Below are 25999 nucleotides of genomic sequence, written 5' to 3'. Positions count from 1 at the left end.
CACGGGGACACGGAGACTGGGTCAGCACGGGGACACGGAGACTGGGTCTGCACTGGGACACAGAGACCCGGTCAGCACGAGGACACAGAGATTGGGTCAACATGAGGACACGGAGACCGGGTCAGCACGGGGACACAGAGACTGGGTCAGCACGGGGACACAGAGACCGGATCTGCACGGGGACACAGAGACCGGATCAGCACGAGGACACAGAGATTGGGTCAACATGAGGACACGGAGACTGGGTCAGCACGGGGACACGGAGACTGGGTCAGCACGGAGACACGGAGACCGGGTCAGCACGGGGTCCCAGAGACCGGGTCAGCACGGGGACACGGAGACCGGGTCAGCACGGGGTCACAGAGACCGGGTCAGCACGGGGTCACAGAGACCGGGTCAGCACGGGGACACGGAGACCGGTTCAGCACGGGGTCACAGAGACCGGGTCTGCACGGGGTCACAGAGACCGGGTCAGCACGGGGTCACAGAGACCGGGTCAGCACGGGGACACAGACACTGGGTCGTAACGGGGTCACGGAGACCGGGTCAGCACGGGGACACAGACACCGGGTCAGCACGGGGACACAGACACCGGGTCAGCACGGGGACACAGACACCGGGTCAGCACGGGGACACAGACACCGGGTCAGCACGGGGACACGGAGACCAGGACAGCATGGGGACACGGAGACCAGGACAGCATGGGGTCACAGAGACCGGGTCAGCATGAGGACACAGAGACCAGGACAGCACGGGGACACAGAGACCGGGTCAGCACGGGGACACAGAGACCAGGTCAGCACGGGGACACAGAGACCAGGACAGCACGGGGACACAGAGACCGGATCTGCACGGGGACACAGAGACCGGGTCAGCACGGGGTCACGGAGACCGGGTCAGCACGGGGACACAGAGACCGGGTCAGCACGGGGTCACAGAGACCGGGTCAGCACAAGGACACAGAGACCGGGTCAGCACGGGGACACAGAGACCGGGTCAGCACGGGGTCACGGAGACCGGGTCAGCACGGGGTCACAGAGACCGGGTCAGCACAAGGACACAGAGACCGGGTCTGCACGGGGACACAGAGACCGGGTCAGCACGGGGACACAGAGACCGGGTCAGCACGGGGACACAGAGGCCGGGTCAGCACGGGGACACATAGACCGGGTCAGCATGGGGTCACAGAGACTGGGTCAGCACAGGGACACAGAGACTGGGTCAGCACGGGGACACAGAGACTGGGTCAGCACAAGGACACAGAGACTGGGTCAGTACGGGGACACAGAGACCGGGTCAGCACGAGGACACAGAGATTGGGTCAACATGAGGACACGGAGACCGGGTCAGCACGGGGACACAGAGACCGGGTCAGCACGGGGACACAGAGACCGGGTCAGCACGGGGACACAGAGACCGGGTCAGCACGGGGACACGGAGACCGGGTCAGCACGGGGACACGGAGACCGGGTCAGCACGGGGACACGGAGACCGGGTCAGCACGGGGTCATGGAGACCGGGTCAGCACGGGGACACGGAGACGGGTCAGCACGGGGACACAGAGACCGGGTTAGCACGGGGACACAGAGACTGGGTCAGCCCGGGGACACAGAGACCGGGTCAGCACGGGGTCACGGAGACTGGGTCAGCACGGGGACACAGAGACCGGGTTAGCACGGGGACACAGAGACTGGGTCAGCACAGGGACACGGAGACCGGGTCAGCACGGGGACACAGAGACCGGGTCACCACGGGGACACGGAGACCGGGTCAGCACGGGGATACGGAGACCGGGTCAGCACGGGGACACAGAGACCGGGTCAGCACGGGGACACAGAGACTGGGTCAGCACGGGGACACAGAGACCGGGTCAGCACGGGGACACGGAGACTGGGTCAGCACGGGGACACGGAGACCGGGTCAGCACGGGGACACGGAGACTGGATCAGCACGGGGTCACAGAGACCGGGTGAGCACGGGGTCACAGAGACCGGATCAACATGAGGACACGGAGACTGTGTCAGCACGGGGACACAGAGACCAGGTCACCACGGGGACACGGAGACCGGGTCAGCACGGGGACACAGAGACCGGGTCAGCACGGGGACACAGAGACTGGGTCAGCACGAGGTCATGGAGACTGGGTCAACATGGGGTCATGGAGACCAGGTCAGCATCGTGTTGGACAGATTCCACATTTACCTTCAGTCAGGCGTGCCTTGCCACCAGTGGGCTGGCACAGAACCGTGGAGCAACCGACACATAGCACCACCGTCTGAGCATGGCTGAATACGGTTGTGATCTTGTAGCAGCCTATGAGAGAAACACACAAACACTGTCATTGCTCTGCTGCTACAGGAAGACAGAGACTGCTACAGGGGCACACAGACTGCTATAGGGGCACAGAGACTGCTACAGGGGCATACAGACTGCTATAGGGGCACAGAGACTGCTACAGGGGCACTGAGACAGTTACAGGGCCACAGAGACTGCGACAGGAGTACAGAGACTGCTATAGGGGCACAGAGATGCTGCAGGAGCACAGAGACTGCTATAGGGGCACAGAGACTGCTACAAGGGCACAGAGACTGCTATAGGAGCACACAGACTGCTACAGGGCCACAGAGACTGCTATAGGGGCACAGAGACTGCTACAAGGGCACAGAGACTGCTATAGGAGCACACAGACTGCTACAGGGGCACAGAGACTGCTATTGGGGCACACAGACTGCTACAGGGCCACAGAGACTGCAATAGGGGCACAGAGACTGCTACAGGGGCACAGAGACTGCAATAGGGGCAGAGAGACTGCTACAAGAACACAGAGACTGCTACAGGAACACAGAGACTGCTATAGGGGCACAGAGACTGCTATAGGGGCACAGAGACTGCTACAAGGGCACAGAGACTGCTATAGGGACACAGAGACTGCTATGGGGCACAGAGACTGCTACAGGGGCACTGAGACTGCTACGGGGCACACAGACTGCTATAGGGGCACAGACACTGCTACAGCGGCACAGAGACTGCTACAGGAGAACAGAGACTGCTACAGTGGCACAGAGGCTGCTACAGGGCCACAGAGACTGCTATAGGGGCACAGAGACTGCTACAGGTGTACTGAGACAGTTACAGGGGCACAGAGACTGCGACAGGAGCACAGAGACTGCTATAGGGGCACAGAGATGCTGCAGGAGCACATAGACTGCGATAGGGGCACAGAGACTGCGACATGAGCACAGAGACTGCTATAGGGGCACAGAGACTGCTACAGGAGCACAGAGACTGCTATAGGGGCACAGAGACTGCTACAGGGGCACAGAGACTGCTACAGGGGCACAGAGACTGCTACAGCGGCACAGAGAATGCTACAGGGGCACAGAGAATGCTATAGGGGCACAGAGACTGCTACAGGGGCACAGAGATTGCTACAGGGGCACAGAGATTGCTACAGGGGCACACAGACTGCTATAGGGGCACAGAGACTGCTACAGGGGCACTGAGACAGTTACAGGGCCACAGAGACTGCGACAGGAGTACAGAGACTGCTATAGGGGCACAGAGATGCTGCAGGAGCACAGAGACTGCTATAGGGGCACAGAGACTGCTACAAGGGCACAGAGACTGCTATAGGAGCACACAGACTGCTACAGGGCCACAGAGACTGCTATAGGGGCACAGAGACTGCTACAAGGGCACAGAGACTGCTATAGGAGCACACAGACTGCTACAGGGGCACAGAGACTGCTATTGGGGCACACAGACTGCTACAGGGCCACAGAGACTGCAATAGGGGCACAGAGACTGCTACAGGGGCACAGAGACTGCAATAGGGGCAGAGAGACTGCTACAAGAACACAGAGACTGCTACAGGAACACAGAGACTGCTATAGGGGCACAGAGACTGCTATAGGGGCACAGAGACTGCTACAAGGGCACAGAGACTGCTATAGGGACACAGAGACTGCTATGGGGCACAGAGACTGCTACAGGGGCACTGAGACTGCTACGGGGCACACAGACTGCTATAGGGGCACAGACACTGCTACAGCGGCACAGAGACTGCTACAGGAGAACAGAGACTGCTACAGTGGCACAGAGGCTGCTACAGGGCCACAGAGACTGCTACAGGTGTACTGAGACAGTTACAGGGGCACAGAGACTGCGACAGGAGCACAGAGACTGCTATAGGGGCACAGAGATGCTGCAGGAGCACATAGACTGCTATAGGGGCACAGAGACTGCGACATGAGCACAGAGACTGCTATAGGGGCACAGAGACTGCTACAGGAGCACAGAGACTGCTATAGGGGCACAGAGACTGCTACAGGGGCACAGAGACTGCTACAGGGGCACAGAGAATGCTACAGGGGCACAGAGAATGCTATAGGGGCACAGAAACTGCTACAGGGGCACAGAGATTGCTACAGGGGCACAGAGATTGCTACAGGGGCACACAGACTGCTATAGGGGCACAGAGACTGCTACAGGGGCACAGAGACTGCTACAGGGGCACAGAGACTGCTACAGGGGCACACAGACTGCTATAGGGGCACAGAGACTGCTATAGGGGCACAGAGACTGCTATAGGGGCACAGAGACTGCTACAGGGGCACACAGACTGCTACAGGGCCACAGAGACTGCTGTAGGGGCACGGAGACTGCTACAGAGGCACAGAGACTGCTACAGGGGCACAGAGACTGCTATAGGGGCACAGAGACTGCTACAAGGGCACTGAGACTGCTACAGGGGCACTGAGACTGCTACAGGGGCAGTGAGACTGCTACAGGGGCACAGAGACTGCAATAGGGGCACAGACACTGCTACAGCGGCACAGAGACTGCTACAGGAGAACAGGAACTGCTACAGGGCCACAGAGACTGCTATAGGGGCACAGAGACTGCTATAGGGGCACAGAGACTGCTATAGGGTTACTGAGACACTTACAGGGCCACAGAGACTGCTATAGGGGCACAGAGACTGCTACAGGGGTACTGAGACAGTTACAGGGGCACAGAGACAGTTACAGGGGCACAGAGACAGTTACAGGGGCACAGAGACTGCTACAGGGGCACAGAGACTGCTACAGGGGCACAGAGATTGCTACAGGGGCACAGAGACTGCTACAGGGCCACAGAGACTGCTGTAGGGGCACGGAGACTGCTACAGGGGCACAGAGACTGATACAGGGGCACTGAGACTGCCAAAGGGGCACACAGACTGCTATAGGGGCACAGACACTGCTACAGCGGCACAGAGACTGCTACAGGAGAACAGGGACTGCTACAGGGCCACAGAGACTGCTATAGGGGCACAGAGACTGCTATAGGGGCACAGAGACTGCTACAGGGGTACTGAGACAGTTACAGGGGCACAGAAACTGCTATAGGGGCACAGAGACTGCTACAGGGGCACAGAGATTGCTACAGGGCCACAGAGACTGCTGTAGGGGCACAGAGACTGCTACAGTGGCACAGAGGCTGCTACAGGGCCACAGAGACTGCTATAGGGGCACAGAGACTGCTACAGGTGTACTGAGACAGTTACAGGGGCACAGAGACTGCGACAGGAGCACAGAGACTGCTATAGGGGCACAGAGATGCTGCAGGAGCACACAGACTGCTATAGGGGCACAGAGACTGCGACATGAGCACAGAGACTGCTATAGGGGCACAGAGACTGCTACAGGGCCACAGAGATTGCTATAGGGGCACAGAGACTGCTACAGGGGCACAGAGACTGCTACAGGGGCACAGAGACTGCTACAGGGGCACACAGACTGCTATAGGGGCACAGAGACTGCTACAGGGGCACACAGACTGCTATAGGGGCACAGAGACTGCTACAGGGGCACAGAGACTGCTACAGGGCCACAGAGACTGCTGTAGGGGCACGGAGACTGCTGCAGAGGCACAGAGACTGCTACAGGGCCACAGAGACTGCTACAGGGGCACTGAGACTGCTACAGGGGCACTGAGACTGCTACAGGGGCACACAGACTGCAATAGGGGCACAGACACTGCTACAGCGGCACAGAGACTGCTACAGGAGAACAGGAACTGCTACAGGGCCACAGAGACTGCTATAGGGGCACAGAGACTGCTATAGGGGCACAGAGACTGCTACTGGGGTCCTGAGACAGTTACAGGGGCACAGAGACTGCTATAGAGGCACAGAGACTGCTACAGGGGTACTGAGACAGTTACAGGGCACAGAGACTGCTGTAGGGGCACAGAGACTGCTGTAGGGGCACAGAGACTGCTGTAGGGGCACAGAGACTGCTACAGGGGCACACAGACTGCTACAGGGGCACACAGACTGCTACAGGGGCACACAGACTGCTATAGGGGCACACAGACTGCTATAGGGGCACACAGACTGCTACAGTGGCACAGAGGCTGCTACAGGGCCACAGAGACTGCTATCGGGGCACAGAGACTGCTACAGGGGCACAGAGACTGCTACAGGGGTACTGAGACAGTTACAGGGGCACAGAGACTGCTATAGGGGCACAGAGACTGCTGTAGGGGCACACAGACTGCTACAGGGGCACAGAGATTGCTACAGGGCCACAGAGACTGCTATAGGGGCACAGAGACTGCTACAGGGGCACAGAGACTGCTACAGTGGCACAGAGGCTGCTACAGGGCCACAGAGACTGCTATAGGGGCACAGAGACTGCTACAGGTGTACTGAGACAGTTACAGGGGCACAGCGACTGCGACAGGAGCACACAGACTGCTATAGGGGCACAGAGACTGCGACATGAGCACAGAGACTGCTATGGGGCACAGAGACTGCTACAGGGCCACAGAGATTGCTATAGGGGCACAGAGACTGCGACAGGAGCACAGAGACTGCTATAGGGGCTCAGAGACTGCTACAGGGGCACAGAGACTGCTACAGGGGCACAGAGACTGCTATAGGGGCACAGAGACTGCTACAGGGGCACACAGACTGCTATAGGGGCACAGAGACTGCTACAGGGGCACACAGACTGCTATAGGGGCACAGAGACTGCTACAGGGGCACACAGACTGCTACAGGGCCACAGAGACTGCTACAGAGGCACAGAGACTGCTACAGAGCCACAGAGACTGCTACAGGTGCACTGAGACTGCTACAGGGGCACACAGACTGCAATAGGGGCACAGACACTGCTACAGCGGCACAGAGACTGCTACAGGAGAACAGGAACTGCTACAGGGCCACAGAGACTGCTATAGGGGCACAGAGACTGCTATAGGGGCACAGAGACTGCTACAGGGGTACTGAGACAGTTACAGGGGCACAGAGACTGCTATAGAGGCACAGAGACTGCTACAGGGGTACTGAGACAGTTACAGGGGCACAGAGACTGCTATAGGGGCACAGAGACTGCTGTAGGGGCACAGAGACTGCTGTAGGGGCACAGAGACTGCTACAAGGGCACACAGACTGCTATAGGGGCACACAGACTGCTATATGGGCACAGAGACTGCTACATGAGCACAGAGACTGCTATAGGGGCACAGAGACTGCTACAGGGCCACAGAGATTGCTTTAGGGGCACAGAGACTGCTATAGGGGCACAGAGACTGCTATAGGGGCACAGAGACTGCTACAGGGGCACACAGACTGCTACAGGGCCACAGAGACTGCTGTAGGGGCACGGAGACTGCTACAGGGGCACAGAGACTGCTACAGGGGCACTGAGACTGCCAAAGGGGCACACAGACTGCTATAGGGGCACAGACACTGCTACAGCGGCACAGAGACTGCTACAGGAGAACAGGGACTGCTACAGGGCCACAGAGACTGCTATAGGGGCACAGAGACTGCTATAGGGGCACAGAGACTGCTACAGGGGTACTGAGACAGTTACAGGGGCACAGAGACTGCTATAGGGGCACAGAGACTGCTACAGGGGCACAGAGATTGCTACAGGGCCACAGAGACTGCTGTAGGGGCACAGAGACTGCTATAGGGGCACAGAGACTGCTACAGGGGTACTGAGACAGTTACAGGGGCACAGAGACTGCTATAGGGGCACAGAGACTGCTACAGGGGCACAGAGATTGCTACAGGGCCACAGAGACTGCTATAGGGGCACAGAGACTGCTACAGGGCCACAGAGACTGCTACAGGGCCACAGAGACTGCTACAGGGCCACAGAGACTGCTACAGGGGCACAGAGACTGCTCCAGGGGCTCGGAGACTGCTACAGTGGCACAGAGACTGCTACAGGGCCACAGAGACTGCTATAGGGGCACAGAGACTGCTATAGGGGCACAGAGACTGCTATAGGGGCACAGAGACTGCTACAGGGGTACTGAGACTGCTACAGGGGCACAGAGACTGCTACAGGGGCACAGAGATTGCTATAGGGGCACAGAGACTACTATAGGGGCACAGACACTGCTACAGCGGCACAGAGACTGCTACAGGGGCACAGAGACTGCTACAGGGCCACAGAGACTACGACAGGAGCACAGAGACTGCTATAGGGGCACAGAGACTGCTACAGGGCCACAGAGACTGCTACAGGGGCACAGAGACTGCTACAGGGGCACAGAGACTGCTACAGGGGCACAGAGACTGCTACAGGGCCACAGAGACTGCTACAGGGGCACTGAGACTGCTACAGGGCACACAGACTGCTACAGGAGAACAGAGACTGCTACAGGGCCACAGAGACTGCTATAGGGGCACAGAGACTGCTACAGGGGCACAGAGACTGCTACAGGGACACACAGAATGCTATAGGGGCACAGAGACTGCTACAGGGGTACTGAGACAGTTACAGGGGCACAGAGACAGTTACAGGGGCATAGAGACTGCGACAGGAGCACAGAGACTTCTATAGGGGCACTGAGATGCTGCAGGAGCACAGAGACTGCTATAGGGGCACAGAGACTGCTACAGGGGCACAGAGACTGCTACAGCGGCACAGAGACTGCTACAGGAGAACAGAGACTGCTACAGGGCCACAGAGACTGCTACAAGGGCACAGAGACTGCTATAGGGGCACAGAGACTGCTACAAGGGCACAGAGACTGCTATAGGGGCGCAGAGACTACTACAGGAGCACAGAGACTGCTATAGGGGCACAGAGACTACTACAGGGGCACAGAGACTGCTATAGGGGCACAGAGACTGCTATAGGGGCACGGAGACTGCTATAGGGGCACGGAGACTGCTATAGGCGAACAGAGACTGCTACAGGTGCACAGAGACTGCTACAGGGGCACAGAGACTGCTACAGGGGCACAGAGACTGCTACAGGGGCACGGAGACTGCTACAGGGGCACGGAGACTGCTGTAGGGACACGGAGACTGCTATCGGAGCACAGAGACTGCTATAGCAGCACAGAGACTGCTTTCGCAGCACAGAGACTTCTACAGGGGCACACAGACTGCTATAGGGGCACAGAGACTGCTACAAGGGCACAGAGACTGCTACAGGGGCACAGAGACTGCTGTAGGGACACGGAGACTGCTATAGGGGCACAGAGACTGCTACAGGGGCACAGAGACTGCTGTAGGGACACGGAGACTGCTACAGCGGCACAGAGACTGCTACAGCGGCACAGAGACTGCGGCAGCGGCACAGAGACTGCTAGAGGGGCACAGAGACTGCTACAAGGGCACAGAGACTGCTACAGGGGCACAGAGACTGCTGCAGGGGCACAGAGACTGCTACAGGGGCACAGAGACTGCTACAGGGGCACTGAGACTGCTACAGGGGCACAGAGACTGCTATAGGGGCACAGAGACTGCTACAAGGGCACAGAGACTGCTACAGGGGCACAGAGACTGCTACAAGGGCACAGAGACTGCTATAGGGGCACAGACTGCTACAAGGGCACAGAGACTGCTATAGGGGCGCAGAGACTACTACAGGAGAACAGAGACTGCTATAGGGGCACAGAGACTACTACAGGGGCACACAGACTGCTATAGGGGCACAGAGACTGCTACAAGGGCACAGAGACTGCTATAGGGGCGCAGAGACTACTACAGGGGCACTGAGACAGTTACAGGGCCACAGAGACTGCGACAGGAGTACAGAGACTGCTATAGGGGCACAGAGATGCTGCAGGAGCACAGAGACTGCTATAGGGGCACAGAGACTGCTACAAGGGCACAGAGACTGCTATAGGAGCACACAGACTGCTACAGGGCCACAGAGACTGCTATAGGGGCACAGAGACTGCTACAAGGGCACAGAGACTGCTATAGGAGCACACAGACTGCTACAGGGGCACAGAGACTGCTATTGGGGCACACAGACTGCTACAGGGCCACAGAGACTGCAATAGGGGCACAGAGACTGCTACAGGGGCACAGAGACTGCAATAGGGGCAGAGAGACTGCTACAAGAACACAGAGACTGCTACAGGAACACAGAGACTGCTATAGGGGCACAGAGACTGCTATAGGGGCACAGAGACTGCTACAAGGGCACAGAGACTGCTATAGGGACACAGAGACTGCTATGGGGCACAGAGACTGCTACAGGGGCACTGAGACTGCTACGGGGCACACAGACTGCTATAGGGGCACAGACACTGCTACAGCGGCACAGAGACTGCTACAGGAGAACAGAGACTGCTACAGTGGCACAGAGGCTGCTACAGGGCCACAGAGACTGCTATAGGGGCACAGAGACTGCTACAGGTGTACTGAGACAGTTACAGGGGCACAGAGACTGCGACAGGAGCACAGAGACTGCTATAGGGGCACAGAGATGCTGCAGGAGCACATAGACTGCTATAGGGGCACAGAGACTGCGACATGAGCACAGAGACTGCTATAGGGGCACAGAGACTGCTACAGGAGCACAGAGACTGCTACAGGAGCACAGAGACTGCTATAGGGGCACAGAGACTGCTACAGGGGCACAGAGACTGCTACAGGGGCACAGAGAATGCTACAGGGGCACAGAGAATGCTATAGGGGCACAGAGACTGCTACAGGGGCACAGAGATTGCTACAGGGGCACAGAGATTGCTACAGGGGCACACAGACTGCTATAGGGGCACAGAGACTGCTACAGGGGCACAGAGACTGCTACAGGGGCACAGAGACTGCTACAGGGGCACACAGACTGCTATAGGGGCACAGAGACTGCTATAGGGGCACAGAGACTGCTACAGGGGCACACAGACTGCTACAGGGCCACGGAGACTGCTGTAGGGGCACGGAGACTGCTACAGAGGCACAGAGACTGCTACAGGGGCACAGAGACTGCTATAGGGGCACAGAGACTGCTACAAGGGCACTGAGACTGCTACAGGGGCACTGAGACTGCTACAGGGGCAGTGAGACTGCTACAGGGGCACAGAGACTGCAATAGGGGCACAGACACTGCTACAGCGGCACAGAGACTGCTACAGGAGAACAGGAACTGCTACAGGGCCACAGAGACTGCTATAGGGGCACAGAGACTGCTATAGGGGCACAGAGACTGCTATAGGGTTACTGAGACACTTACAGGGCCACAGAGACTGCTATAGGGGCACAGAGACTGCTACAGGGGTACTGAGACAGTTACAGGGGCACAGAGACAGTTACAGGGGCACAGAGACAGTTACAGGGGCACAGAGACTGCTGTAGGGGCACGGAGACTGCTACAGGGGCACAGAGACTGATACAGGGGCACTGAGACTGCCAAAGGGGCACACAGACTGCTATAGGGGCACAGACACTGCTACAGCGGCACAGAGACTGCTACAGGAGAACAGGGACTGCTACAGGGCCACAGAGACTGCTATAGGGGCACAGAGACTGCTATAGGGGCACAGAGACTGCTACAGGGGTACTGAGACAGTTACAGGGGCACAGAAACTGCTATAGGGGCACAGAGACTGCTACAGGGGCACAGAGATTGCTACAGGGCCACAGAGACTGCTGTAGGGGCACAGAGACTGCTACAGTGGCACAGAGGCTGCTACAGGGCCACAGAGACTGCTATAGGGGCACAGAGACTGCTACAGGTGTACTGAGACAGTTACAGGGGCACAGAGACTGCGACAGGAGCACAGAGACTGCTATAGGGGCACAGAGATGCTGCAGGAGCACACAGACTGCTATAGGGGCACAGAGACTGCGACATGAGCACAGAGACTGCTATAGGGGCACAGAGACTGCTACAGGGCCACAGAGATTGCTATAGGGGCACAGAGACTGCTACAGGGGCACAGAGACTGCTACAGGGGCACAGAGACTGCTACAGGGGCACACAGACTGCTATAGGGGCACAGAGACTGCTACAGGGGCACAGAGACTGCTATAGGGGCACAGAGACTGCTACAGGGCCACAGAGACTGCTACAGGGGCACAGAGACTGCTATAGGGGCACAGAGACTGCTACAGGGCCACAGAGACTGCTGTAGGGGCACGGAGACTGCTGCAGAGGCACAGAGACTGCTACAGGGCCACAGAGACTGCTACAGGGGCACTGAGACTGCTACAGGGGCACTGAGACTGCTACAGGGGCACACAGACTGCAATAGGGGCACAGACACTGCTACAGCGGCACAGAGACTGCTACAGGAGAACAGGAACTGCTACAGGGCCACAGAGACTGCTATAGGGGCACAGAGACTGCTATAGGGGCACAGAGACTGCTACTGGGGTCCTGAGACAGTTACAGGGGCACAGAGACTGCTATAGAGGCACAGAGACTGCTACAGGGGTACTGAGACAGTTACAGGGGCACAGAGACTGCTGTAGGGGCACAGAGACTGCTGTAGGGGCACAGAGACTGCTACAGGGGCACACAGACTGCTATAGGGGCACACAGACTGCTATAGGGGCACACAGACTGCTATAGGGGCACACAGACTGCTACAGGGGCACAGAGACTGCTACAGTGGCACAGAGGCTGCTACAGGGCCACAGAGACTGCTATAGGGGCACAGAGACTGCTACAGGGGCACAGAGACTGCTACAGGGGTACTGAGACAGTTACAGGGGCACAGGGACTGCTATAGGGGCACAGAGACTGCTGTAGGGGCACACAGACTGCTACAGGGGCACAGAGATTGCTACAGGGCCACAGAGACTGCTATAGGGGCACAGAGACTGCTACAGGGGCACAGAGACTGCTACAGTGGCACAGAGGCTGCTACAGGGCCACAGAGACTGCTATAGGGGCACAGAGACTGCTACAGGTGTACTGAGACAGTTACAGGGGCACAGCGACTGCGACAGGAGCACACAGACTGCTACAGGGCCACAGAGACTGCTACAGGGCCACAGAGATTGCTATAGGGGCACAGAGACTGCGACAGGAGCACAGAGACTGCTATAGGGGCTCAGAGACTGCTACAGGGGCACAGAGACTGCTACAGGGGCACAGAGACTGCTACAGGGGCACAGAGACTGCTATAGGGGCACAGAGACTGCTACAGGGGCACACAGACTGCTATAGGGGCACAGAGACTGCTACAGGGGCACAGAGACTGCTACAGGGGCACACAGACTGCTATAGGGGCACAGAGACTGCTACAGGGGCACACAGACTGCTACAGGGCCACAGAGACTGCTGTAGGGGCACGGAGACTGCGACAGAGGCACAGAGACTGCTATAGGGGCACATAGACTGCTATAGGGGCACGGAGACTGCTACAGGGGCACACAGACTACTATAGGGGCACAGAGACTGCTACAAGGGCACACAGACTGCTATAGGGGCACACAGACTGCTATATGGGCACAGAGACTGCTACATGAGCACAGAGACTGCTATAGGGGCACAGAGACTGCTACAGGGCCACAGAGATTGCTTTAGGGGCACAGAGACTGCTATAGGGGCACAGAGACTGCTATAGGGGCACAGAGACTGCTACAGGGGCACACAGACTGCTACAGGGCCACAGAGACTGCTACAGGGGCACAGAGACTGCTACAGGGGCACAGAGACTGCTACAGGGGCACAGAGACTGCTACAGGGGCACAGAGACTGCTACAGGAGCACAGAGACTGCTATAGGGGCACAGAGACTGCTATGGGGCACTGAGACTGCTACAGGGGCACAGAGACTGCTACAATGGCACAGAGACTGCTATGGGGCACAGAGACTGCTACAGGGCCACAGAGACTGCTACAGGGCCACAGAGACTGCTACAGGGGCACTGAGACTGCTACAGGTGCACTGAGACTGCTACAGGGGCACTGAGACTGCTACAGGGGCACACAGACTACTATAGGGGCACAGAGACTGCTACAGGGGCACAGAGACTGCTACAGGGCCACAGAGACTACGATAGGAGCACAGAGACTGCTATAGGGGCACAGAGACTGCTATAGGGGCACAGAGACTGCTGTAGGGACACGGAGACTGCTACAGGGGCACAGAGACTGCTACAGGGGCACAGAGACTGCTACAGGGGCACAGAGACTGCTACAGGGCCACAGAGACTACGACAGGAGCACAGAGACTGCTATAGGGGCACAGAGACTGCTATAGGGGCACAGAGACTGCTGTAGCGACACGGAGACTGCTACAGGGGCACAGAGACTGCTACAGGGGCACTGAGACTGCTACAGGGGCACTGAGACTGCTACAGGGCACACAGACTGCTATAGGAGAACAGAGACTGCTACAGGGCCACAGAGACTGCTATGGGGGAACAGAGACTGCTACAGGGGCACAGAGACTGCTACAGGGACACGGAGACTGCTACAGCGGCACAGAGACTGCGACAGCGGCACAGAGACTGCTACAGGGGCACAGAGACTGCTACAGGGGCACAGAGACTGCTACAGGGGCACAGAGACTGCTACAGGAGCACAGAGACTGCTATAGGGGCACAGAGACTGCTATGGGGCACAGAGACTGCTACAGGGGCACAGAGACTGCTACAGGGGCACAGAGACTGCTACAATGGCACAGAGACTGCTATGGGGCACAGAGACTGCTACAGGGGCACTGAGACTGCCAAAGGGGCACACAGACTGCTATAGGGGCATAGAGACAGCTATAGGGGCACAGAGACTGCTGCAGGGGCACTGAGACTGCCAAAGGGGCACACTGACTGCTATAGGGGCACAGAGACTGCTACAGGGGCACTGAGACTGCCAAAGGGGCACACAGACTGCTACAGGGCCACAGAGACTGCCAAAGGGGCACACAGACTGCTATAGGGGCATAGAGACAGCTATAGGGGCACTGAGACTGCCAAAGGGGCATACAGACTGCTATAGGGGCACAGAGACTGCTATAGGGGCACAGAGACTGCTATAGGTGCACAGAGACTGCTACAGGGGCACAGAGACTGCTACAGGGGCACAGAGACTGCTGTAGGGACACGGAGACTGCTATAGGAGCACAGAGACTGCTATAGCAGCACAGAGACTTCTACAGGGGCACACAGACTGCTATAGGGGCACAGAGACTGCTATAGGGGCACAGAGACTGCTACAGGGGCACAGAGACTGCTGCAGGGCCACGGAGACTGCTATAGGGGCACAGAGACTGCTACAGGGGCACAGAGACTGCTACAGGGGCACAGAGACTGCTACAGCGGCACAGAGACTGCTACAGCGGCACAGAGACTGCGACAGGAGCACAGAGACTGCTACAGGGGCACAGAGACTGCTAGAGGGGCACAGAGACTGCTACAAGGGCACAGAGACTGCTATAGGGGCACAGAGACTGCTACAAGGGCACAGAGACTGCTACAGGGGCACAGAGACTGCTTCAGGAGCACAGAGACTGCTAGAGGGGCACAGAGACTGCTACAGCGGCACAGAGACTTCGACAGGAGCACAGAGACTGCTACAGGGGCACAGAGACTGCTATAGGGGCACAGAGACTGCTACAGGAGCACAGAGACTGCTATAGGGGCACAGAGACTGCTACAGGGGCACAGAGACTGCTACAGGGGCACAGAGACTGCTACAGGGGCACACAGACTGCTATAGGGGCACAGAGACTGCTACAGGGCCACAGAGACTGCTACAAGGGCACAGAGATTGCTTTAGGGGCACAGAGACTGCTACAGGGGCACAGAGACTGCTATAGGGGCACAGAGACTGCTACAGGGGCACACAGACTGCTACAGGGGCACAGAGACTGCTGTAGGGGCACGGAGACTGCTACAGGGGCACAGAGACTGCTGCAGGGGCACTGAGACTGCCAAAGGGGCACACAGACTGCTATAGGGGCACAGACACTGCTACAGCGGCACAGAGACTGCTACAGGAGAACAGGGACTGCTACAGGGCCACAGAGACTGCTATAGGGGCACAGAGACTGCTATAGGGGCACAGAGACTGCTACAGGGGTACTGAGACAGTTACAGGGGCACAGAGACTGCTATAGGGGCACAGAGACTGCTACAGGGGCACAGAGATTGCTACAGGGCCACAGAGACTGCTGTAGGGGCACAGAGACTGCTATAGGGGCACAGAGACTGCTACAGGGGTACTGAGACAGTTACAGGGGCACAGAGACTGCTATAGGGGCACAGAGACTGCTACAGGGGCACAGAGATTGCTACAGGGCCACAGAGACTGCTATAGGGGCACAGAGACTGCTACAGGGCCACAGAGACTGCTACAGGGCCACAGAGACTGCTACAGGGCCACAGAGACTGCTACAGGGGCACAGAGACTTTTCCAGGGGCTCGGAGACTGCTACAGTGGCACAGAGACTGCTACAGGGCCACAGAGACTGCTATAGGGGCACAGAGACTGCTATAGGGGCACAGAGACTGCTATAGGGGCACAGAGACTGCTACAGGGGTACTGAGACTGCTACAGGGGCACAGAGACTGCTACAGGGGCACAGAGATTGCTACAGGGCCACAGAGACTGCTATAGGGGCACAGAGACTTCTACAGGGGCACAGAGACTGCTACAGGGGCACAGAGACTGCTACAGGGGCACTGAGACTGCTACAGGGGCACTGAGACTGCTACAGGGGCACTGAGACTGCTACAGGGGCACACAGACTACTATAGGGGCACAGACACTGCTACAGCGGCACAGAGACTGCTACAGGGGCACAGAGACTGCTACAGGGCCACAGAGACTACGACAGGAGCACAGAGACTGCTATAGGGGCACAGAGACTGCTATAGGGGCACAGAGACTGCTGTAGGGACACGGAGACTGCTACAGGGGCACAGAGACTGCTACAGGGGCACAGAGACTGCTACAGGGGCACAGAGACTGCTACAGGGGCACAGAGACTGCTACAGGGCCACAGAGACTGCTACAGGGGCACTGAGACTGCTACAGGGGCACTGAGACTGCTACAGGGGCACTGAGACTGCTACAGGGCACACAGACTGCTATAGGGGCACAGACACTGCTACAGCGGCACAGAGACTGCTACAGGAGAACAGAGACTGCTACAGGGCCACAGAGACTGCTATAGGGGCACAGAGACTGCTATAGGGGCACAGAGACTGCTATAGGGGCACAGAGACTGCTACAGGGGTACTGAGACTGCTACAGGGGCACAGAGACTGCTACAGGGGCACAGAGATTGCTACAGGGCCACAGAGACTGCTATAGGGGCACAGAGACTTCTACAGGGGCACAGAGACTGCTACAGGGACACAGAGACTGCTACAGGGGCACTGAGACTGCTACAGGGGCACTGAGACTGCTCCAGGGGCACTGAGACTGCTACAGGGGCACACAGACTACTATAGGGGCACAGACACTGCTACAGCGGCACAGAGACTGCTACAGGGGCACAGAGACTGCTACAGGGCCACAGAGACTACGACAGGAGCACAGAGACTGCTATAGGGGCACAGAGACTGCTATAGGGGCACAGAGACTGCTGTAGGGACACGGAGACTGCTACAGGGGCACAGAGACTGCTACAGGGGCACAGAGACTGCTACAGGGGCACAGAGACTGCTACAGGGCCACAGAGACTGCTACAGGGGCACTGAGACTGCTACAGGGGCACTGAGACTGCTACAGGGGCACGGAGACTGCTACAGGGGCACGGAGACTGCTACAGGGGCACGGAGACTGCTACAGGGGCACAGAGACTGCTACAGGGCACACAGACTGCTATAGGGGCACAGACACTGCTACAGCGGCACAGAGACTGCTACAGGAGAACAGAGACTGCTACAGGGCCACAGAGACTGCTATAGGGGCACAGAGACTGCTACAGGGGCACAGAGACTGCTACAGGGACACACAGAATGCTATAGGGGCACAGAGACTGCTACAGGGGTACTGAGACAGTTACAGTGGCACAGAGACAGTTACAGGGGCATGGAGACTGCGACAGGAGCACAGAGACTTCTATAGGGGCACTGAGATGCTGCAGGAGCACAGAGACTGCTATAGGGGCACAGAGACTGCTACAGGGGCACAGAGACTGCTACAGCGGCACAGAGACTGCTACATGAGAACAGAGACTGCTACAGGGCCACAGAGACTGCTACAAGGGCACAGAGACTGCTATAGGGGCACAGAGACTGCTACAAGGGCACAGAGACTGCTATAGGGGCGCAGAGACTACTACAGGAGCACAGAGACTGCTATAGGGGCACAGAGACTACTACAGGGGCACAGAGACTGCTATAGGGGCACAGAGACTGCTATAGGGGCACGGAGACTGCTATAGGGGCACGGAGACTGCTATAGGCGAACAGAGACTGCTACAGGTGCACAGAGACTGCTACAGGTGCACAGAGACTGCTGCAGGGGCACAGAGACTGCTGTAGGGACACGGAGACTGCTATAGGAGCACAGAGACTGCTATAGCAACACAGAGACTTCTACAGGGGCACACAGACTGCTATAGGGGCACAGAGACTGCTACAGGGGCACGGAGACTGCTATAGGGGCACAGAGACTGCTACAGGGGCACAGAGACTGCTACAGGGGCACAGAGACTGCTGTAGGGACACGGAGACTGCTATAGGAGCACAGAGACTGCTTTCGCAGCACAGAGACTTCTACAGGGGCACACAGACTGCTATAGGGGCACAGAGACTGCTACAGGGGTACTGAGACTGCTACAGGGGCACAGAGACTGCTACAGGGGCACAGAGACTGCTACAGGGGCACAGAGATTGCTACAGGGCCACAGAGACTGCTATAGGGGCACAGAGACGTCTACAGGGGCACAGAGACTGCTACAGGGACACAGAGACTGCTACAGGGGCACTGAGACTGCTACAGGGGCACTGAGACTGCTACAGGGGCACTGAGACTGCTACAGGGCACACAGACTACTATAGGGGCACAGAGACTGCTACAGCGGCACAGAGACTGCTACAGCGGCACAGAGACTGCGGCAGCGGCACAGAGACTGCTAGAGGGGCACAGAGACTGCTACAAGGGCACAGAGACTGCTACAGGGGCACAGAGACTGCTACAGGGGCACAGAGACTGCTACAGGGGCACAGAGACTGCTACAGGAGCACAGAGACTGCTATAGGGGCACAGAGACTGCTATAGGGGCACAGAGACTGCTATAGGGGCACAGAGACTGCTGTAGGGACACGGAGACTGCTACAGGGGCACGGAGACTGCTACAGGGGCACAGAGACTGCTACAGGGCCACAGAGACTACGACAGGGGCACAGAGACTGCTACAGGAGCACAGAGACTGCTATAGGGGCACAGAGACTGCTATGGGGCACAGAGAGTGCTACAGGGGCACAGAGACTGCTACAATGGCACAGAGACTGCTATGGGGCACAGAGACTGCTATGGGGCACAGAGACTGCTACAATGGCACAGAGACTGCTATGGGGCACAGAGACTGCTACAGGGCCACAGAGACTGCTACAGGGGCACTGAGACTGCTACAGGGGCACTGAGACTGCTACAGGGGCACACAGACTACTATAGGGGCACAGAGACTGCTACAGGGGCACAGAGACTGCTACAGGGCCACAGAGACTACGATAGGAGCACAGAGACTGCTATAGGGGCACAGAGACTGCTATAGGGGCACAGAGACTGCTGTAGGGACACGGAGACTGCTACAGGGGCACAGAGACTGCTACAGGGGCACAGAGACTGCTACAGGGCCACAGAGACTACGACAGGAGCACAGAGACTGCTATAGGGGCACAGAGACTGCTATAGGGGCACAGAGACTGCTGTAGGGACACGGAGACTGCTACAGGGGCACAGAGACTGCTACAGGGCCACAGAGACTGCTACAGGGCCACAGAGACTGCTACAGGGCCACAGAGACTGCTACAGGGCCACAGAGACTGCTACAGGGGCACTGAGACTGCTACAGGGCACTGAGACTGCTACAGGGCACACAGACTGCTATAGGGGCACAGACACTGCTACAGCGGCACAGAGACTGCTACAGGAGAACAGAGACTGCTACAGGGCCACAGAGACTGCTATGGGGGAACAGAGACTGCTACAGGGGCACAGAGACTGCTACAGGGACACAGAGACTGCTACAGCGGCACAGAGACTGCTACAGCGGCACAGAGACTGCGACAGCGGCACAGAGACTGCGACAGCGGCACAGAGACTGCTACAAGGGCACAGAGACTGCTACAGGGGCACAGAGACTGCTACAGGGGCACAGAGACTGCTACAGGAGCACAGAGACTGCTATAGGGGCACAGAGACTGCTATGGGGCACAGAGACTGCTACAGGGGCACAGAGACTGCTACAGGGGCACAGAGACTGCTACAATGGCACAGAGACTGCTATGGGGCACAGAGACTGCTACAGGGGCACAGAGACTGCTATAGGGGCACAGAGACTGCTGTAGGGACACGGAGACTGCTACAGGGGCACAGAGACTGCTACAGGGGCACAGAGACTGCTACAGGGCCACAGAGACTGCTACAGGGGCACAGAGACTGCTATAGGGGCTGTAGGGACTGCCAAAGGGGCACACAGACTGCTATAGGGGCATAGAGACAGCTATAGGGGCACAGAGACTGCTGCAGGGGCACTGAGACTGCCAAAGGGGCACACTGACTGCTATAGGGGCACAGAGACTGCTACAGGGGCACTGAGACTGCCAAAGGGGCACACAGACTGCTACAGGGCCACAGAGACTGCCAAAGGGGCACACAGACTGCTATAGGGGCATAGAGACAGCTATAGGGGCACTGAGACTGCCAAAGGGGCATACAGACTGCTATAGGGGCACAGAGACTGCTACAGGGGCACAGAGACTGCTACAGGGGCACAGAGACTGCTACAGTGGCACAGAGACTGATACTGGGGCATGGAGACTGCTACAGGAACACAGAGACTGCTATAGGGGCACAGAGACTGCTATAGGGGCACAGAGACTGCTATAGGGTCACAGAGACTGCTACAGTGGCACAGAGACTGCTACAGGGTCTCGGAGACTGCTACAGTGGCACAGAGACAGTTACAGGGGCATAGAGACTGCGACAGGAGCACAGAGACTTCTATAGGGGCACTGAGATGCTGCAGGGGCACAGAGACTGCTACAGGGGCACAGACACTGCTACAGCGGCACAGACACTGCTACAGCGGCACAGACACTGCTACAGGAGAACAGAGACTGCTACAGGGCCACAGAGACTGCTACAGGAGAACAGAGACTGTTACAGGGCCACAGAGACTGCTATAGGGGCACAGAGATGCTGCAGGAGCACAGTGACTGCTACAGGGCCACAGAGACTGCTACAAGGGCACAGAGACTGCAACAGGGCCACAGAGACTGCTATAGGGGCACAGAGACTACTACAGGGGCACAGAGACTACTACAGGGGCACACAGACTGCTATAGGGGCACACAGACTGCTATAGGGGCACGGAGACTGCTATAGGGGCACAGAGACTGCTACAGGTGCACAGAGACTGCTACAGGGGCACAGAGACTGCAACAGGGGCACAGAGACTGCTGTAGGGACACGGAGACTGCTATAGGAGCACAGAGACTGCTATAGCAGCACAGAGACTTCTACAGGGGCACACAGACTGCTATAGGGGCACAGAGACTGCTACAAGGGCACAGAGACTGCTACAGGGGCACAGAGACTGCTGTAGGGACACGGAGACTGCTATAGGGGCACAGAGACTGCTACAGGGGCACAGAGACTGCTACAGGGGCACAGAGACTGCTACAGCGGCACAGAGACTGCTACAGCGGCACAGAGACTGCGACAGGAGCACAGAGACTGCGACAGGAGCACAGAGACTGCTACAGGGGCACAGAGACTGCTACAGGGGCACAGAGACTGCGACAGGAGCACAGAGACTGCTACAAGGGCACAGAGACTGCTATAGGGGCACAGAGACTGCTACAAGGGCACAGAGACTGCTACAGGGGCACAGAGACTGCTTCAGGAGCACAGAGACTGCTAGAGGGGCACAGAGACTGCTACAGGGGCACAGAGACTGCGACAGGAGCACAGAGACTGCTACAAGGGCACAGAGACTGCTATAGGGGCACAGAGACTGCTACAAGGGCACAGAGACTGCTACAGGGGCACAGAGACTGCTTCAGGAGCACAGAGACTGCTAGAGGGGCACAGAGACTGCTACAGCGGCACAGAGACTACGACAGGAGCACAGAGACTGCTACAGCGGCACACAGACTGCTATAGGGGCACAGAGACTGCTATAGGGGCACAGAGACTGCTACAGGAGCACAGAGACTGCTATAGGGGCACAGAGACTGCTATAGGGGCACAGAGACGGCTACAGGGGCACAGAGACTGCTACAGTGGCACAGAGACTGCTACAGGGGCTCGGAGACTGCTACAGTGGCACAGAGACTGCTATAGGGGCACAGAGACTGCTATAGGGGCACAGAGACTGCTATAGGGGCACTGGGACTGCTGTAGGGGCACAGAGACTGCTATAGGGGCACAGGGACTGCTATAGGGGCACAGAGACTGCTATAGGGGCACAGGGACTGCTATAGGGGCACAGGGACTGCTACAGTGGCACGGAGACTGCTAAAGGGGATAGACACTGCCAAAGGGGAAAGACACTGCTAAAGGGGATAGACACTGATAAAGGGGATGGACACTGATAAAGGGGATAGACACTGATAAAGGGGATAGACACTGGTAAAGGATACAGACGCTGTTAAAGGGACTGACTCTGCTAAAGAGGGCAGACACTGCTAAAGAGGCACAGAGACTGCTGCCATCTCCTAGCAATTCGCACTAGTGCAGTCTTGCACTGAATTCAAAAGGTTGTGGGTTCAGAGGCTGATGTGTAAAATGCTGGGGCCTGCAGGATTGCTGCTGTGTTTCTGAATACTGAGGCCCTATCAACCCTCTCGTGTGGACGTATGGATTCTATTGCACTCTGTGGAAGAACAGCAAGCTTTTTGTCCTGGCCAATCCCTCCCCCAATCGCTGGAAATGGATGATCCAGACATTGCCAGTTTGCTGTCTGTGGGAGCTCGCTGTTCACAGGCCTGCTTGCTGCATGTCCTGAATTTGGAACGACACTAACACTTCATTAACTGTAAAGTGATTTGGGGTGTCCTGCGGTTGTGAAAGCCATTCTTGTCTTTAATTCCTCGGGTCGTGGGCATTGCTGGCAAAGCCCTTTGAACTGAGCTGTTTGCTCGGGTCATTTCCGAGGGCAGTTCGGAGTCACATGCTGTGTGCCACAGACTAGTGGCTGGGTGAATTGGGTTGAATCTAAATTCTCTCATTAACAATAAAGGGTATCCGATACTTTATAAATCTAGCGTCCATTTCAGAAATGAATCAGCTAAAGTCCAGAGCTCTGAATTCGTCCAGAATTCTGTTCTTAAGATGAGATTCCCTATAGTGTGGAAACAGGCCCTTCGGCCCAACAAGCCCACACTGACCCTCCAAAGAGCAACCCACCCAGACTCATTTCCCTCTGATTAATGCACCTAATACTATGGACAATTTAGCACAGCCAATTCACCTGACCTGCACATCTTCGGAGGAAACCAGAGCACCCAGAGGAAACCCACGCAGAGAATGTGCAAACTCCACACAGACAGTCGCCTGAGGCTAGAATCAAACTCGGGTCCCTAGGCTGCAGTGCTAACCACTGAGCCACTATGCCATCCCTGTGAATCCATTTGGAGGGAAAGAGAAAAGGAAAAAGAGGTGAATCCTGCCCTTAATTTAATGTGATTTATCATAGTCGCATTTACCCAATTACAGTGAAAAGCTTTGTTTTGTGAACAGTACAAGCAGATCATAGCGAGCAAGATTATGCAGATCAAAGGGTGATTGGACAGAGTGAGGCAAAAAAGTTAAAGCGAGACAGGAGGTTCACAAAGCAAGATCAACATTAGATCTGAGGTTTGAGAGAAAATGTTATTAGTGATTTTTCCAGACTTAGAATTTAGGTGTAAAAGTGCAGAACGGTTTTAAGAAATGTGAGAACAAGATCTGCTGTAGACAGCAAGCGAAGAGTGGCCCAGTGTCAGCCATCTTGGACTGCTGCCTGTGCGTCCATAATAAGGAAGTTAAGCTCTCTTCAGTTATTTGGTTGCTATGGAGATCTTGACTAAGAATCTCAAGTGAAAGAATGCTGGAACTGCACGTGAGCTTCCAAAGATTGGATTGGTACTGAATATCGCACAGTGCTACCCACACCCACTCAGTTCTGAAGAAGGCTCACTGGAACCCAAAACGCTGATTCTGCTTTCTCTCCACAGATGCTGCCAGACCTGCAGAGTTTCTTCAGCAATTTCTATTGTTTGGGATTCCTGATGAAGGGCTTATGCCCGAAACGTCGATTCTCTTGCTCCTCGGATGCTGCCTGACCTGCTGCGCTTTGATCACGATTGTGATTTCCAGCATCTGCAGTCCTCACTCTCTCCTAATTTCTATTGTTCTAACATACTTAGCTGACTTTCCAATCCAGGTTCCTGCTGAAGGGCGACTAATGTTTTGAATAATTCTTCATGTTATTAAACCAATCTGTTTCCTGTCAGGCCATCAAAAACATTGTGTGCCAATACAAAGAAAAGGCCATAAAAAAATCCTACAGAACTTCATACATTGACTAGATGTGATAAAATTGACATCTGTTGGTGTGAGGTAAACACTTCCCATCGTATTAATAATCAATAATGAAAGAAACCTTGTAATGGAGAGGATAGTGTCCCCACCTCCGAGACAAAACCTCAGGGTTTGGGTCCCACTCCAAGACTGGACGGCTAAGGATGTACTGATGTGAACAATCAAATTAGGAGAAGCAGGCCACTCAGCCCCTTATGCCTGCACTGCCATTTGATAGTATCATAGAATCCCTACAGTGTGGAGGACGGCCATTCGGGCCATCAGATCCACACTGACCCTCCAAAGAGCATCCTACCCAGATTGCACTTCCCCATTCCCTGTAACCCTGCATTCCCCATGGCTAATCCACCTAGCCTGACATCCCTGGAAACTCCCATGGCAGTTTAGCACGGCCAATTCGCCCTAATCTGTACATCTTTAGAGGAAACCAGAGTACCCAGAGGAAACCCACACTGACACGGGAGAACGTGACGGATAATAATTCCCGAGTGAACGTTGACCTGTAGGACAAAGGAGCTTTTCCCTCCCTAGGGACACAGGAGGTTATTGGGAGTACCTGCTTGTTTCTAGTAGCTAGATTGTTATTATTTCATAGGTTTTGTTATTGCCCAGCGGGGTGAAATCCTCAGGGACAGTTTCATAGGGTTGTACCTTGACGACCACCACTTTGGTTCCCAGACAGACTTCACCCAAATCCACGTGCTATATCTCTTTTATCCAGACTCTGTTTCCATTTAGTTACAGGTCCCTGTGACCGGACGCTCAACCGAAATGCATCTGACCCCCCAATCATTTAAAATAATCAGTTGTTGTTGTGTGAAAACTGCACCCTCAATACCAGTACCTAACTAACTAATATCCACAAATCCACACAACACATTTGAGCTATTTATGTGCCTCTTTATCTCAATCCGGGGTGAAAGTCCACACGGTACATACTATCCCTGGCTGGTTCCTAATCACCAGGGCTGATTTAGGAGGACAATCATGTAAACCTGGTTTAACGTCTTTGGAATTTACGAGGCTGAGAAGTGATCG

At 56.4% G+C, this 25999-nt stretch overlaps 1 protein-coding gene across 1 annotated transcript in view; it reads right to left on the bottom strand.

Annotated features, from left to right (window-relative positions):
* Nucleotides 1-25999, bottom strand: part of LOC122542625 (small ribosomal subunit protein eS27) — a 43251-nt gene that overhangs the window by 3924 nt on the left and 13328 nt on the right. The window contains exon 3 of the mRNA XM_043680604.2: nt 2203-2313. Coding sequence (XP_043536539.1) covers nt 2203-2313 — 111 coding nt within the window. The remainder of the gene's footprint in view (nt 1-2202; nt 2314-25999) is intronic.

The sequence above is a fragment of the Chiloscyllium plagiosum genome, unplaced genomic scaffold, assembly GCF_037043375.1.
Source record: "Chiloscyllium plagiosum isolate Xiang-an unplaced genomic scaffold, Cpla_swu_hap1 HiC_scaffold_42, whole genome shotgun sequence".
NCBI classification, from domain to species: Eukaryota; Metazoa; Chordata; class Chondrichthyes; order Orectolobiformes; family Hemiscylliidae; genus Chiloscyllium; species Chiloscyllium plagiosum.
Note: the sequence above shows the minus strand (reverse complement) of the source record. Positions and strands in the feature narration are given on the sequence as shown.